This window comes from Haliotis cracherodii, unplaced genomic scaffold (assembly GCF_022045235.1).
Source record: "Haliotis cracherodii isolate W230 unplaced genomic scaffold, xgHalCrac1.p SCAF_15, whole genome shotgun sequence".
NCBI lineage: Eukaryota > Metazoa > Mollusca > Gastropoda > Lepetellida > Haliotidae > Haliotis > Haliotis cracherodii.
The window spans coordinates 18692855-18710830 of NW_027266270.1; the positions used below are offsets into that span (position 1 = coordinate 18692855).

Sequence of the window (17976 nt, forward strand, 5' to 3'; positions counted from 1 at the left end):
TTTACATGGAGGAGTCTGCTACCATGCACAATCGGACAATATCATGCACAATCGGACAATATCATGCACAATGGGACATGATGGACAGTTGGACAACATGATGAACAATGGCATTATCTACAAAAACGTCTCATACAATGGTGTCATAATCCTCACAATATGGTTACCAAGCTATTCACTTATGGACATACCGATTTCCATACAAATAGCAGTTAATACAGTTTACTATCGATTACAAGAAACTGGAGGGGAATCCAACCCTTGTCCCATAGCCACCACAAGGACTAGACTAGGGCTGGGACGGGTAACTCGGGTACTCGGGTACTCGGGTACTGAGTAGGACCCGGGTACCCACAGGACTAACAGGACCCACGGTTAATCACGTGATATATAGTTGATTGACAAATAATATCTAAAACTCTATGGTTACACTACAAGTCAGTATTGTTTGCATTTCTTTCTGACAATGCACCCATTCCTTCTGACCTTTATAGGTTTGAATAAAGATAAAACTTCAGTCAACTTCTGTGTATGCATGACCAGATCGTTTTATACATCTATCTAAATACATTTTACCAGGGCTACGGTCAAGCTATTCCCAATCAAACTTTTTACACCCAAGTCTTGAGACATATAGCGGTATCGGGTAGGGTCGCGTAATAACCGGGTATGGGTAGTAAATTTGGACTCGTCCCAGCCCTAGACTAGACTAATTCTATTAATATTTCTACAGCAGGTAACTCTGTGGGGCAAGATCTGGAAGTTTCAGGGAAGTGTCAATATCATATGACATTGGTATGACAGCACAAGACAATGAGAGGTTTTCTGTGCACAATCCCAACCATCTTCATCTGGATTAACAATGTATTGGATTAATCATCATGGGCAATAACATCCGTTGTATTATTTATACATAGTCTTCAAAATAATCACATGTTTTTCAGATCGGTTCATATTCCAGGACATTGATCATCATCCAAAATGTCCAGAAGATTTTTCATATTTGGTGACGGATAGAACAGCCTGCAAAAGTTGCCAAAGACAAGAAAATGTCCCTTTGCCTTTTCGCTCCAGTAAAATCAAAGTATCTTTTACTGTACCATGCTTCCAGGCCCTGTTCCACAAAGCGATCTTAGTGCTACATTGAGCTTAAGCCTATGATAAAGTATGGGAGTTATGACCAACTTAGCACTAAGATCGCTTTGTGGAACAGGTTCCAGATGTAGAAAATATGACTTGGGGCTGTTACATTTTCAATTTCTCTGAACATTTATGGGCTTGGATTCTCCCAATATTCTTTTAAAGTGGAAAACAGCCTCATAAACATGACAAAGTCAGGTACCGACTGATTTTGGAATGATACCATCTGTCCTGGGCATCCTATCAATATACATGTTATAGTCCAAGGTCAACTATATCCCACTGAAAACAACAACAAAAGACACAAGGCCAGATACAATTCTCACACATTTCAGATGAGTGACAACTTGACCAAGGGATTATAGGGAAACGAAAATTGACACATAAAACGTAATTATTCAGCCCTCATTTCACTTAGCAATCATATATTTATATCTGTATAAACATTATATTAACCTATAATTTTGCTGCTTTGAACAGTTTTCCAGTTAAGTCACGGAAGTTTCAGCTTAATGTGGGAGGAATGCCCGAATAGATGCAGGTCTCAGAGATTTCCTCTTTGGTGAAACTCACTCGCATGGATATGGTGCTGACAAACCTAGAAACTTAATCAGGGCGAACCGGGATTTGAACCAACCAACAAAGGTTTCTGTCATATCCAAGGGATGTAACTCTGCACAGCGAATTGTGGGGCCTCAAACAACCAGGGGTATTTTAAAACAATATTAACGATCACACATTGACTATAACATTGTTATCATTTGTGATAAAAACAATTACCCATGAAGTACCCAAAAATGTTTTCTTCACAAAATGTTAATGGAGTTAAAGGTCTTTGTGAAACGGGTTCAACATGTGAATCACAAACAAGGTCAACATGTGAATCATGACAATCAGCATTATCTGGGTCATCATCATCATCATCATCATCATCATCATCATCATCATCATCACAGAGACTGGCAACATTTAAATATCATCTAACACACTAAACAAATCTACTCCAACTCAATCATCCAGTACGCAAACTTCATGTTCCACAATATAACAATGATGGATTGCTAAAGTGGTTACAATCTTGCTTAATGATAAAATGGAAGATGGTAAACAACTCAAGCCACAAATGCTATTTTTGTTACTGGAAGTCAAAGATAAAACATGAATGATTATAGTTCTGATTAAGAGACTTTTAAGTCAAACTCTCTCAAGTCAAATCTGGATGTTTTAAAACTGAACACAAGTGGCTAACTATAACAACCTAACATTCTTTCATTCAAACTTCTTTAAACAGAATTCATAACCTATCTAATACATCTACACGATACATGAAGAGTGAGTGAGTGAGTTGGGTTTAATGCCGCTTTTAACAGTATTCCAGTTATATCGCGGCGTGTCAGCTAAATGTGGGAGAAAAAAACCGGAGTGATGCAGGTCTCAGACGTTTACCACTTCAGTGAAACCCACGAGTACGGGTATGGTGCTGACAAACCTAGAAACATAACTGGGGCGAACCGGGATTCGAACCCACAATCATAGGTTTCTGGCGTGCCCAAGGGACGCAACTGCACAGCGAATTGCAGTGCCTTAGACAACTGGGCCACCCGTGCCCCCTGATACATAAAGAAGCTCCTTAACATTTCCAAGATGACCACAAACAAATAATAATAACATTCAGTAATGATCGTCTAAACATGCTAAACCTGGAGCTGGTTCATTTATTGGTTCTGAAATGAATCCTGCCTTTGTTTTTCAAGAGAAAATATTGTGCCCTAATATCGGCCCTAATATCAGCCCCGAACATTTTGGCAACATGCAGCCCTATATATTGCCCAATGTGTGCAAAGCCTTTCATACAAGTGCTTTACAACAGGTCATAAGCACGTCTTCCCTAACTAAACACCATGATGATTGGATGAGAAACAGTCATGGGGAGACAATAATCACATGATCCTCACTTGTGTTCATGCATTGTACTGTGAAAAGCATGAAATCTTATGTTGAAAATGCTTATTTGGGGCTGTAAGGACAGAAAGCATGTCCTCCTTGAGGCATGACCTATGTTGTATACATTGTACACTGAGTTAATCTCAAGTGAGTGTTTCAAGAGGGAGATATCAGTATAACGTACTACTGGTCTAGTTATTATCCCCTATGCCGGGTATTTGTTATAATGCTAACGTGTCCTTCAGGAACTTCCTCATGGTGGTGCCGACTGATGCAGATGCTGCTGGGCCGGTCGTCTGATGCGATATCTGAAATAACATCACACAATCAGTTCACATGGGATTAACACTGAGTCATTGTCAATACTTCACAGGTGGGATATAATTGAAATCTTCGATCTTCGATATTTCACAGGTTTTATACACTCTACGTTCCTCCACCCATACCCAGTGTTCCCGCTGGCTTTTGAAACTGCCAATCCTGCTGGACTGGTAACTCTAAAAATTACCAGTCCCCACTAATTTTTGTGAGTGTACTATATTTAAGGCAGTAAAATTATCAATGTACTATATTTTAGGCAGTAAAATTATCTAAGAGAGCATTTTGATATTTTGGACCCCTCCATTTAAAAGGGTGGATCCGCCCTTGTTTATATACCGTCTACAGATTTTTGCAAACCAATAAACTTGGGTTGCTCGAAATACAAAGACAAATAAATTTGTGCAGCTCCATATTTATTACTTAATTTGACATTAGGTTGTTTGGGTTGGGTATTTTTGTTTAAAGTAAACTATATATTGATCAAGGAGTATTATGTTTAATATCTTTTCAGCACCATGTATATATATATTTCCTTTTGAAGGCTTTTTTTCACTTAATAGGAGTAAAGCAACACCCAGAGACTACTTAAAACGTATTTGATCAGTTATTATCTAAGAAAGTAATAGATACTTTAACATGTTTAAATGTCGTAATGATTTTGTATTCGTATCTGTATTCTTTTCACTTGATGAAAATTGGAGTAGTTATATTTTAATTTTATTTTGGTATTGTGACATGTGGCTCCTGTAGGTTCAATCCGAAAACCAAATGATATAAATAATGTCGCCAAAGAACTATCACAAATCTGATTCCATCTGTCTATCTTCCTCACCCTGTAGAGATATGGCTGCACGTCGAAATGCACAGTGTCGAAGATGAGATCGAGATCTGACTGGTTTGGCATCTTGGGGACGTATTCGTGTCTGTTCATGGTGTCGGCCACGTACATGACCTTCTCCGCTAACACCTCGCCCAGCCTCTCCCGGCACACCTGCCGCTCTGCCCACAAAACACAATTAAACATTAGACTTGTAGTTCACACACCTGCAGCTCTGCACACAAAACACAATTAGACATTAGACTTGTAGTTCTCACACCTGCCTCTCTGCACACAAAACACAATTAGACATTAGACTTGTAGTTCTCACACCTGCAGCTCTGCACACAAAACACAATTAGACATTAGACTTGTAGTTCTCACACCTGCAGCTCTGCACACAAAACACAATTAGACATTGCCTCTTACAACAAGCATAGTCCCCTTTTACGGCAAGAATGGGTTGCTGAAGATCTATTCTACCCTGGATCTTCACAGGGTCCAATATCACTTTGAACCAAATTTCAGTTATATCATGGCGTGTCAGCTTAATGTTTGAAGAAAGCTGAATATGAAACAAAAGAGTTGCTGACACCCATCAGGTGATGTTGCTGACCTCCCATGGTCCATAATCTTAAGATTGAAGGCCATGACCAGTGGATCCTGGCATGGACAAGGGATGCAACTCTGTACAAAGAATTGCTGCACCTTAAATCACTTGGCTACTCATGCTCGCACTTCATATATGAAGTGTGAGTGAGTGAGTTTGGTTTTACGCCGCTTTTAGCAATATTCCAGCAATATCACAGCGGGGGACACCAGAAATGGGCTTCACACATTGTACCCATGTCGGGAATCGAACCCGGGTCTTCGCCGTGACGAGCGAACGCTTTAACCACTAGGCTACCCGACCGCCCCTCATATATGAAGAAACAACCAACCGTGCTCATTGGCCAGTGTGATGATGTCCAGCTTGACCGTCCACACCTCCCACGGGATACACTCCGACTGGAAGGGCCAACGCGCTCGCTTCTTCTGGTAGAATTCCAGGGATATCTGGAAAAGTAGACATGTTCACATCTAGACATCATATAGGTCAGCAAGAAATAATTATTATATTTTCATCGAAAAATATAAAAGAATTATGTGGGAGGCATTCTATTTTTTTACATTTGTTTTCAAAATAGAATGTTCAAGGTATCTGTGAACATGGTGAACACTGACTGTCAATGACTGCATCTACTTTCACCAACGAGGGATCAATTTAGATCTGCTCAGATGACAATATTTGTCCCCAAGTCTGAAAGCAATTGCCAGTCAAAATTCCCATAAGTTAATGCAGTTACCAGTGTTACTAATCTGATGGCTTTAGGGCTGGGACGGGTAACTCAGGTACCCGGGTCGGGTGGGTCCTCAGTTGGACCCGGGTACCCACATGACTACCCGGATCCACGGTTAGGCACGTGACATACTGTTTGATGACATTAACAATAAAACTCAATGGTTTCACTACAAGTATAGCTAATGTTCACATTTCTTTCTCACTATGCAGGCATTTGTTCCGACTTTTAGATGTTCGAGTAAGTTTATCAACTGCAGTGTATGCCTGATCAGATCGTTTTTTACGTGTATCTAAAAAGTTTTTCCCAGGGCAGCAATAAAACAATTCCCTTTCGGACATTTTGTACCCAACTCTTGAGACCTATAGCGGGTATCCGGGTAGGGCCGGGTGATAGGGTGTCGGGTACCCAGGTAGTAAATTTGGACTCGTCCCTGTCCTAGACGGCTTGATCAAGGTAACTTGTATTATACTGATAACAGGACCAATTAAGAAGAAGACCCTTGAATGCTTAATGTAATATAATTGTACTAAATGCAATGTTACAATACAATGTTAAACATGTTAAGCGTCCAAAATCCCAAGTTTGAACAAGACAGCCATAGTTTCCCAAATTGGCTGCCAAAGCACTTAGTGTGGAATCCTAAAGTACTCACGGAAATGGAAAAAACCTGTTTTTCTCAATTTCAAAATAGACACTAAGTGTTACGTCGCTGTAAATACGAAATAACAAAACAACTCGAAAAGTACTAGTCTGGATTTGCTAGTTTGATCTCAGTGAACAATACAAAATGTACTTTACAGGAGGTAATTTGTCGTCACTTTCAACATTCCGTCACTTTCAACATTCAAAAATAAAACTAAGTCCAAATTGACATAGCAGAAACAGACTATATAGGCATTATGCACCCGTTCTCACCTGTCGTCAAGGTGTCATAGGTCATGGACATTCACCTTGATCTACTTACACCTGGTTATGCCCTGTTTCACAATAGTCTGTTTTATTCACATTTTTACACACTTTTACTTGTAAAAAGGCATAAAAACCTTTGATACGCTGTATTTGTGCCAAGGCCCAATTAGTACTAATTGGGTTGTTTGAATATTTACATATTTTGTATATTAACTGCATTTATTTAAGATCTGAGGTCGAAAAAACGGGTTTTTTTCATTCCCATGAGTACTTTAGAATCCTAGTCTCTGCCTCTTAATAACATGGAGTAGTGCGGACTGACTGTTTCCATGACTCCCCATTGTTTCTAAGTCCTACACAAACTGTGATTGAAATCTATACAACCCACCTGACCAGACCCCGGTCCGTCATGGCTACGGAGCGTGTCTCGGAACATGCTGTCTTCCCTGTTTCTAAGTCCTACACAAACTGTGATTGAACTCTATACAACCCACCTGACCAGATCCTGGACCGTCATGGCTACGGAGCGTGTCTTGGAACATGCTGTCTTCCCTGTTTCTAAGTCCTACACAAACTGTGATTGAACTCTATACAACCCACCTGACCAGATCCTGGACCGTCATGGCTACGGAGCGTGTCTTGGAACATGCTGTCTTCCCTGTTTCTAAGTCCTACACAAACTGTGATTGAACTCTATACAACCCACCTGACCAGATCCTGGACCGTCATGGCTACGGAGCGTGTCTCGGAACATGCTGACTTCCCTGTTTCTAAGTCCTACACAAACTGTGATTGAACTCTTTACAACCCACCTGACCAGACCCCGGTCCGTCATGGCTACGGAGCGTGTCTCGGAACATGCTGTCTTCCCTGTTTCTAAGTCCTACACAAACTGTGATTGAACTCTATACAACCCACCTGACCAGATCCTGGACCGTCATGGCTACGGAGCGTGTCTCGGAACATGCTGTCTTCCCTTTTTCTAAGTCCTACACAAACTGTGATTGAAATCTATACAACCCACCTGACCAGATCCTGGACCGTCATGGCTACGGAGCGTGTCTCGGAACATGCTGTCTTCCCTGTTTCTAAGTCCTACACAAACTGTGATTGAAATCTATACAACCCACCTGACCAGATCCTGGACCGTCATGGCTACGGAGCGTGTCTCGGAACATGCTGACTTCCATGTTTCTAAGTCCTACACAAACTGTGATTGAACTCTATACAACCCACCTGACCAGACCCTGGACCGTCATGGCTACGGAGCGTGTCTCGGAACATGCTGACTTCCATGTTTCTAAGTCCTACACAAACTGTGATTGAAATCTATACAACCCACCTGACCAGACCCTGGACCGTCATGGCTACGGAGCGTGTCTCGAAACATGCTGTCTTCCCTGTTTCTAAGTCCTACACAAACTGTGATTGAACTCTTTACAACCCACCTGACCAGACCCCGGTCCGTCATGGCTACGGAGCGTGTCTCGGAACATGCTGTCTTCCCTGTTTCTTAGTCCTACACAAACTGTGATTGAAATCTATACAACCCACCTGACCAGACCCTGGACCGTCATGGCTACGGAGCGTGTCTCGGAACATGCTGTCTTCCCTGTTTCTAAGTCCTACACAAACTGTGATTGAACTCTATACAACCCACCTGACCAGACCCCGGTCCGTCATGGCTACGGAGCGTGTCTCGGAACATGCTGTCTTCCCTGTTTCTAAGTCCTACACAAACTGTGATTGAACTCTTTACAACCCACCTGACCAGACCCTGGACCGTCATGGCTACGGAGCGTGTCTCGGAACATGCTGTCTTCCCTGTTTCTAAGTCCTACACAAACTGTGATTGAAATCTATACAACCCACCTGACCAGACCCTGGACCGTCATGGCTACGGAGCGTGTCTCGGAACATGCTGTCTTCCCTGTTTCTAAGTCCTACACAAACTGTGATTGAACTCTTTACAACCCACCTGACCAGACCCCGGTCCGTCATGGCTACGGAGCGTGTCTCGGAACATGCTGTCTTCCCTGTTTCTAAGTCCTACACAAACTGTGATTGAAATCTATACAACCCACCTGACCAGACCCTGGACCGTCATGGCTACGGAGCGTGTCTCGGAACATGCTGTCTTCCCTGTTTCTAAGTCCTACACAAACTGTGATTGAAATCTATACAACCCACCTGACCAGACCCTGGACCGTCATGGCTACGGAGCGTGTCTCGGAACATGCTGTCTTCCCTGTTTCTAAGTCCTACACAAACTGTGATTGAACTCTTTACAACCCACCTGACCAGACCCTGGTCCGTCATGGCTACGGAGCGTGTCTCGGAACATGCTGTCTTCCCTGTTTCTAAGTCCTACACAAACTGTGATTGAACTCTATACAACCCACCTGACCAGACCCTGGACCGTCATGGCTACGGAGCGTGTCTCGGAACATGCTGACTTCCATGTTTCTAAGTCCTACACAAACTGTGATTGAAATCTATACAACCCACCTGACCAGATCCTGGACCGTCATGGCTACGGAGCGTGTCTCGGAACATGCTGTCTTCCCTGTTTCTAAGTCCTACACAAACTGTGATTGAAATCTATACAACCCACCTGACCAGATCCTGGACCGTCATGGCTACGGAGCGTGTCTCGGAACATGCTGACTTCCCTGCGCAGATTCTGGTCCAGTTCTTCAGACGCTACACGGACCTGGGAAAATATTCAAGGACATACAGTTACTTAGGGATTGACAATAACGAAAAGACTGTGTAAATGTAAGGTGTGCACACCGGTTTCTACATTTATACCTGAACACATAAACACATTAACTTAATTATTGCTCATTCATCAATTTTTGTCCATTTTCCGAAGGTCATAGACCCCTGCTTATTTTACTGACTTGTCACAGCAAGACAATTTTCTCAACTGACTCAAGTTTTTGTGGATATGCCTTTATAACATCATGTAGAGTCCACACACAAAAATACTGTAAATCTTGAAATTAACACGAGCGTGAATTAAATGCGAAAAATGCGAGTGGTCTTTGCTCGCATTTTTAAACATCGCATTTATATCAACAATAAGTCATTTTGGATAGCAAAAATACCAACTTAGACATACGCTGATGTATTCCACACCACTGTTTATTGAGCAGCACTTGTATATAAAGTATATAATCAATGTCATTCAAACACTAATTACATCCTGTGAATTGTCACTGCTGGGATCAAGACAAGAGTTCTACTCACTTATGTCATCACTGTTCACACCTGCCAGTCCAGGCAGATGCCATCCTTTGTTCTTTGCGACTGCGTCAAAGTCCGACACGAGCCTGCGTGCATGTATTGTTTTTGCGGAAGTACTTTATTCAGCGCTAATAAGCAGTGCTATTTGGTGTGTGATTGGATTAATGTAAGGATTCTAAACCTGACTGAGGACATTTTCTTTAGATAGAAACCCACTGATGCTTGAGAGGAGGGGATGTCGCATTCATATTGAGTCGCATTTTTGGCTAGGGTCCAGTGGTCGCATTCTTTTGGAGACGCATTAATTTCACGATTTACAGTATTTCACCATTACACAATCCCTTCAATGTGCGTCTCAGAGCCTTTCAATAAACCCTTGTATGTGTTGGGATGATGTCCCTTCCCAAACATTCCAGCATATCAGCCAAACTTACATAGGTGAAATCAATGTAGTCACAGTCGACGTCCATGATTCCAACAGTGCCGATGGAGTAGCTTCCCTCCTGCTTGTAGTGGAACTGAGGAAAATACAATACGGTGTGACACTGAGTTTGGTTATGTTTCCAACTTTCCATGTTTTTACATACTTTAGAAGTATTTCACCTCAGCACAGCGCCAATAGACTGGTGCAGAAAATACATTTTTTAGCATAATTCAAATATTTTTTTACATTTGTATACATCAGTAAATACGATTGAACTAACCCTACCATTATGACGTCTTTTTCAAGGTTTTTCCACCTCATGGATATTGTCAAACATGTGTTGTTTTGGGGGGTTGGAAGTTATTGAGGTTTTGGACATCTGAAGGTTTACCTTTACCCTCTGCCAAACCGCCCGATGCAGATGCATTAAGGAGTAATGCAGGATAAGTAAAACATTTTAGTAAAATCTAAATATCTTTTACATTTGTATACTTATCCCACATTACCATGATTACTACATCTAAGGGCCCACCCGTCGCAGACTTGCCTCCCCACTGTGGCTTCAGATAACCACAAAATTATTATGTTTTTTAAACCTGGGCGACAGGCAGTAATATGCAGGTGACTTGTCAAGCAAGGTCACATGACAGCTGCGATGGGTTGGTGTGAAAAGCAGGAGTTAAAAACGGAAAGAAACGTTTATTCACCCTGGACCATCGCTGAGCGCTGTCTTTGTTGTAGTAAGGTAAGCAGTAAATGCATTAGAAGAAGTGCAGGATAAGTAAATTATTGTTAAGATACAACCATGTGAACATATGGCATAGGCGCTCGGCATCCTTGGTTAGACTAGTCTTAAATGGTAGCTGTCAGTTCTACCCATTTTAATTTTGCCTTGCTGCAATAACCACAAGGTACTGGTGATATAGTTGATGACTTCTGTCGAATCACATACTGGGGTACCTTGAATCATGTTTCATCGAGTCTTTGAGTAACCAGCCAATGGAATGGCTGGAAATACCTAACAACTAGACTGACACATAGTGCTTGAAATAAAGTCATTTGTAAGATTAAATAAATTTCATTCTACGAGTATGAAAGGAAAACTCTTAATTTTCAGCACTGAAAAGGGCACGAGTATCGGCTGATAGAGCTGATAAGGGGATGAGAGTAGAATAGGGGATGATTGTTTAAATAAATATATTCTCTGGAGTCTAAGAGACCATCTTCCCGAGGCAAGGGAGTTAACTTGTAAAAGTCCAATTTCCACCCTTGCCGAACTAGGCTGGTATAATAGAGTTACAATTTGGCTGGACTTACAAGTCTATGCATAGTCCAATCAAAATCATGCACTGAAATCGAAATCCGGTTAGTAAACTGTCATGCAGATTTCGGTCTATTGCATGATGTGCAAAGCATGTGCACCGCCAGCTCGTTGTCAACAGATATTTTCACATGATTTGATGCACTTCGCGAGATAAGACCCGTTTTATCACAATATAGATCTTGATTATCGATCAGATCGTCTTGACTGGGTGCCGCCATTTTGTTTGAAACAAAGGCAATGTGACACGAGAGGTGGAATCTGTCCAAAGGAGAGGCTTATAAGGGACATTACTCGTTATAACCACTGGTGGCGCTACGATCGAGCCTAGGAATTCCAGCCTAGTTCGGCAAGGGTGGAAATTGGACTTTTACAGTCAGTTAACTCCCTTGCCTCGGGAAGATGGTAAGAGAATAAGGTAATAAAAAAATCTAAATTTTACTGCTGCCATTACTAACAGAGATGTTGTTGTCTCATTGTTTTTCCAGGTATTGTATTTGTACCTACCGTATTCGACGTAATGAGAGTCCAGGGCGCTCTCAAAGTTAGAAATAGTGGGCTCTTATTAGAATATTATTTTGGTGAAAAAAAACAGAGTTGATAGATAAATGTCATGGTTTATGCTGACAGCCTGAAAGGTTTATATACGACAGATATATTTTTCCAGAATTTAATTGCCCATAATTAAGGGTGCATATTACACAAGAGTGTATATTATACGCGAATAAATAAGTCTTGTGTACATTGATCAATTGGAAGGGGTGCTAATTGGGATTGTTCATTAGCCAATATATACAAATTTTGTGCAGAGAGAGGAAGGGAGGTAACTCTCACACTTAAACGTTCTCTTTAAAAAGTCTGTTGCAAAAATTAAGATTGTTGTTATACAATTATATGTTCTCAACATACACACACATGCATTTTCTCTGAATTTGATCTTAATGCCTTCTCAAGACAAAGGTCTCTTTCCAGGACTTTTCAGGTCTGTGCAAACCTTGTGTCATAATTAACATGTAAACAATGCTATTTCTTAATATATTTGAACATCAGGATGCTGATACACACCTTTCCCAGTGTTCGATGCATGAGCAGCGTGTGGAAAATACCTGAAACATTGACAAAATGATATAACATTGATGGCGAGTTATGTAACCATGGTGACTCAATATTCTCACACTAAATACTAATGAATGTAATCAGTTGTCATGAGGTACAACATGCAAAAACTGTAAGGCTCTTTTGGAAATAGTCAAGACATATGTTCTGTGTCTTCAGCCTAAGGGAAAAAATTATCTGACGTTAACATGGTTAATCTTTGCAATACAATTACTTAATTTTATTGAATGTTTTACTCCATATCTATGAGGGAGTGTTTGAAGAGCCTTGATTCCGATTCCGTTTCGTGACTACCTGATTCCTGTTGATTCCAAGTTTTTGTAAAATCCTATTTTTAGAAGAATAAATGGCAACTTTCCATGAGGCGTCTGTTTCCTTTTGATACCAATTTGACCCTACTTTACAATATCTGTGCAAAATTGTGTATCATAATAAACTGATCATCATTGTGATAAGACAAGTGCACAGATTTAGCTCTACTCTAGCAAAGGAAACATTTTCATTGTTAAATCAAGTTAACTGGAAATCCAAAGATTGTGATTTTTAAGCAAAAGCGTTCACCATCATCTTGCCATTATGGTCAGATCAAATATTTTTTATCATATTTTTATGCAAAACTAGCAGCAAGGCATAACAAAAATAATGTTTCAATTACACTAAGTTTCAAAACATGGTTGGGTCTTTCTGCAAACAAATAGTAAACTTAGCAGTTTTTGTTTGTTTGGTGCTTAACGCCCAACTTGGTAATATTTCAGCTATATGACAGCAATCTGTAAATAATCAAGTCTGGACAAGACAATCCAGTGATTGATTGACATCATCAGAGTCAATCTACGCCATTGGATACGATGATCCACCAAGTCAGCGAGCCCGACCACCCGATCCCGTTAGTCGCCTCTTACGACAAGCATAGTCGCCTTTTACAGCAAACATGGGTTGCTGAAGACCTATTCTACCCCGGATCTTCATGGGTAAACTTAGCAGTGTTTGGTATGTAGTGTAATGTGTGCTCATTGTTTTATCAGGAACAGTGAGTACTACTGAACATGCTGAAACTAGGGTCAGTCATGTAATCAGGACCATATCATTTACACTTTTGACCTACCATGGTAATCATGATGATCATATTGGTATCCATGGTATCTGTACAAATGTCATGCTGTTACCATGGTAATCATAATGATCATATTGGTATCCATGGTATCTGTACAAATGTCATGCTGTTACCATGGTAATCATGGTGATCATAGTGGTATCCATGCTATCTGTACAAATGTTGTGCTGTAACCATGGTAATCATGATCATATTGGTATCCATGGTATCTGTACAAATGTCATGCTGTAACCATGGTAATCATGATGATAATAGTGGTATCCATGCTATCTGTACAAATGTCAGGCTGTTACCATGGTAATCATGATGATAATAGTGGTATCCATGCTATCTGTACAAATGTCAGGCTGTTACAATGGTAATCATGGTGATCATAGTGGTATCCATGCTATCTGTACAAATGTCAGGCTGTTACCATGGTAATCATGATGATAATAGTGGTATCCATGCTATCTGTACAAATGTCAGGCTGTTACCATGGTAATCATGGTGATCATAGTGGTAGCCATGCTATCTGTACAAATGTCAGGCTGTTACCATGGTAATCATGGTGATCATAGTGGTAGCCATGCTATCTGTACAAATGTCAGGCTGTTACCATGGTAATAGTGATGATCATCGTGGTATCCATGCTATCTGTACAGATGTCACTCCATCCACATGGTAAACATAACAAATAATAGCTGTATACATACTCTGTACAACCTCCTCGATCTGTCGTCCTTCCACAGACTGGAACAGAGAGAAACATATTACCACAAATGTGAGAATGAGAGTGAATGAATTGTGTTTTATGCCACAGTAAATTTATTTGCGTGTAAAGAATGAAGTCTGGGTCAGTGGAAGATACAATAGGCAATGATCCATGCCATCAGGACACGATCACACACTGAACCAGGTCACACACTAACACCAACAGGTGCTCATTAGTCCACCCTCTTACATCTTTCAATCATAAACTATTATGAATATGATAAATCTAAAACATTAACAGTACAATCTCATTAAAATTTTATCTTAGTTCTTGCTACCATTTTAACTCATGAAATATGAACGCTATCTGTCGCTTTTGATTTGAAAAATATGTTTAGCTACCGAAATCAATGAATGAAATTACTACTCTTCATAAATGTATGTATGATTAAAATATTGTACTGTCTTTGATTGCACTATAGGCCATTTGTTCGAAAATGCTGAAAAATCATCTGTCTTCCTAGGACAAGAACGAAGTGACTATTTTGCCCAGAATACTGAACTAATCATGCTGAATGAATTCAATGAAAAATCATGACAATGTTCAAAAAATGAGATAAACGTTACACCTTAACATGAAGCTACACCCAAACAACATGCTAAAGGTCAACCCGTTTACATTTCATTGTCAGTGCATTGATCATATGGATAAGTGCTGTGAGCTCATCTCTCTACAATAGAGGCTGCACAAACCCTAAGATAGTCAACAACAAAATGGAAAAAATTGTACATCTAAACCTAATAGGCTAACAATACAAAGACACATGTTTGCAAACTGGAAGATTAATGGGGTCAAAGGGCTAAGATAGTAATGGTGCACAAGATAAGTGCGTCCAACCACATCGAGACAACAGATAACTGCAGCCTCGTCACTCATTACTGATTAGTAAGAGACTAAGAGTTACAACATGTGAACATAAAATTTATGCTAAATCAATAAACATCCACTTCTCAGAGATTAAAATCTTGCGATGAGGATCCCCCTTTCTCCAGAATCATGCAGGCCTACAGCATGTACAGTACACATATACACGTGCCATAGCATGTATCATTTGTACCATGTTGTACCATGTCGTACCATGTCGTAGTATATTCTATATCGGCACTTGGCATACCGAGGACACCACTTCCTTCGGGTCAGACACATTACCAGCAGTGACTGTCTGGGTTTGCGTGTACCATTTCTTAATCATGTTAATAAGACTGGCAAGAAAGATTGATAATCAGAATTATCATCAATGGGAAGAAATATGAACGGTTATCGATTTGAAAATTGTGTCATAAATGATATGTTAAATAAACTATTGGGATGAAATAAAGATTAAGTTTACTAAAACAGACTTGTTATTGTCAATAATGTCAATTGCTGAAGATGGATAGTAACCATGGTAACTGTTTTTGTTATATATCAAATGTCCACACATTAATCCCTGAATAAATGTGCCACCACTCACCAGCAGAGCGAAATATGTTGATTTCTTTTTACTGCTCTGATATTAATTGATAATTGATCAATATTTAGTTAACGTTTAACGATCTCTAAGATCTATATTGATAGCGATCCTTAGTTCTTAAATTACATTTTGTCATGATCAGGTCGGGGATAACCACAGATTGGCACATACCATGTCAAACACAGTACAATATTAAAACTGACACCTTGTTGGTACCCCTTTACGATCATTAGGGTTAGGTGCCCCCTTTCCAAACAAACACCCCTTGATGATCCTTACGGTTTGGCACCTTTTGCCAATCAAACATCCCTGTAAGATTCTAAGGGTTGGGAACCTTTTGCCAAACAAACACCCCTGTATGATCCTTAGGGTTAGTTGTAAGGTAGGATATGGGTTAGCTATCTCTTTTAATGAATTAATCCAATATAATTTGAGGAAAATCCATACTTTTTTAAAAGTTTTTTAGAGAAAATGGCTATTATGCATGCGCATAAAGGTAAACAATCTGGTACTGATCACTTGGTAAATGAGCACTAACTATTTGTGATAGTTCTTGTGGTCCAGAGGTAAAGTGTTGGCAAATTAGATGAACTCATTCGCCTTGCTTAGCTTGAAGCTGACAACTTGAGTTTGATCACCCACGCGGTGCAAACTGAAATCTGAAAAAGTGTGGCCGGTAGAGTGCACTACTCCACATATTTCCTCTTTTAAACAACATGGCATCTATTGACTTCACGCAAGTCGTTGACCTGGTGTCTTTTAGAGGCCTAGCATATATTCTGTTTAATGCTAGCACAGTGGCAACTCACTACCTTACTGAATCCCAAATTCTACAGTCATACAAAAGGTACATTTGCAGGAAATTGCCATTATTAATCACCAACATATCTCAGTAACAAATAGGAAACTGTTATCTCGGAATAAAGTGTCTAGAGGCCCTGATCCTATTTTTTGTATTTTTGTTAGAGCATATGACCCAGTATAAAATAGATACTGCCATGTATTGGAGGTTCAGGGACTAACAGAGGAAATATGCAGATACAGGACAGCATATAATCATCTCTGTAGAATCCTGGACAGTTAATAGTAACACTATGACTGCGTTCCTATTATAACAATAATATCAGGTTGGGTATTCTCTTCTATTTTCATCAACTCTTTCCTCAGATCCGAATAACTGCGCCTTGATCATCTTCTAATACTATTCAAACCCACAGGATTCCAACATTTTAGAATGTATTCTATAATTAGAATCTATGTAGCATACACCAAAACAAGTGACAATGATCAGCTGAATATTATTCGATATTTCAAAGTTCTACTCACCAGCTCAAACACCTGAGACCTTGCGTTCATTCTCCACAAATTCACTTCTGCGACTTTAAAGGAAATATCGATCACGTATCATAATCATGTAAACTCAAAACACAAACGCCACTCCGATTCAAAATTATTTCCCTCTGACCGAGTTTCTGAAATGTCCTTTGCAATTGTTGAGTTTGGCTGATAAACGGATGTTTCTCGCAGTCTCCTGGGCTAAATACCCATCCAGGCTATTGTATTCTTGTTAGACCATCGTTATCGAGATATTTTCATTCCATCGGACAATCTCTGATAACTGTTATGCTGAGTAAAATGTAAGTATAGAAGACAAAAGTATGGTGTTTGTAAACACTGGTAAACAGATGATTTTGCGTCACAAATGAAAACAATTTCGACTTCCTCTAAGGGAAGTAACTCTAGATGACTATTGATAGGGCGTGTTTGTTTGCGGGGCAATCGGTTTGTCTCAGATCTAGGATTTTTATGAAAGGTTGTCTCATCTGTCTTAAAGTATCATTCAAATATCGCGGCATGGAATTATCTTACTGAATGCTCACAATCATCATATTTGAAAAGTGCCTTGCTGGGTTTTTTCTCTCTCTTTTAATGCACGTTTTTGTTGGGTTTGTTTTACCCAAGGGGTATAGCTTGTTCTTAGTGTAGCGTTAGTTGCAGAGTGGGTGAGTAATGTGGGAGGAAAGCCCGAAGTGATGCAGGTCTTAGACGTTTACCACTTCGGTGAAACCAA

The 17976-nt window shown here is 40.1% G+C and overlaps 1 protein-coding gene across 1 annotated transcript; it reads right to left on the minus strand.

Moving 5' to 3' along the window:
• Nucleotides 1-1612: 1612 nt before the first annotated feature.
• On the minus strand, nucleotides 1613-17606 carry LOC139462347 (autophagy-related protein 101-like). Its single transcript, XM_071244003.1, has 9 exons — nucleotides 17232-17606; nucleotides 14394-14430; nucleotides 12534-12574; nucleotides 10158-10241; nucleotides 9060-9187; nucleotides 7235-7244; nucleotides 5164-5278; nucleotides 4238-4404; nucleotides 1613-3392 (listed from the first exon to the last, which is right to left on the minus strand). Exons 1-9 carry the CDS (start codon nucleotides 17259-17261, stop codon nucleotides 3306-3308), a joined length of 699 nt encoding a protein of 232 aa, XP_071100104.1. The 5' UTR covers nucleotides 17262-17606; the 3' UTR covers nucleotides 1613-3305.
• Between the last annotated feature and the right edge of the window lie 370 nt (nucleotides 17607-17976).

What these genes read in the sequence shown, in the direction of transcription:
- LOC139462347 (XM_071244003.1), bottom strand. Translation starts at nt 17,261, where the DNA reads ATGAACGCAAGGTCTCAGGTGTTTGAGCTG. An exon ending in GGTCTCAGGTGTTTGAGCTG is followed by an intron (nt 14,431 to 17,231) that starts GTGAGTAGAACT and finishes TCTCTGTTCCAG; the next exon opens with TCTGTGGAAGGACGACAGAT. An exon ending in GATCGAGGAGGTTGTACAGA is followed by an intron (nt 12,575 to 14,393) that starts GTATGTATACAG and finishes TCAATGTTTCAG; the next exon opens with GTATTTTCCACACGCTGCTC.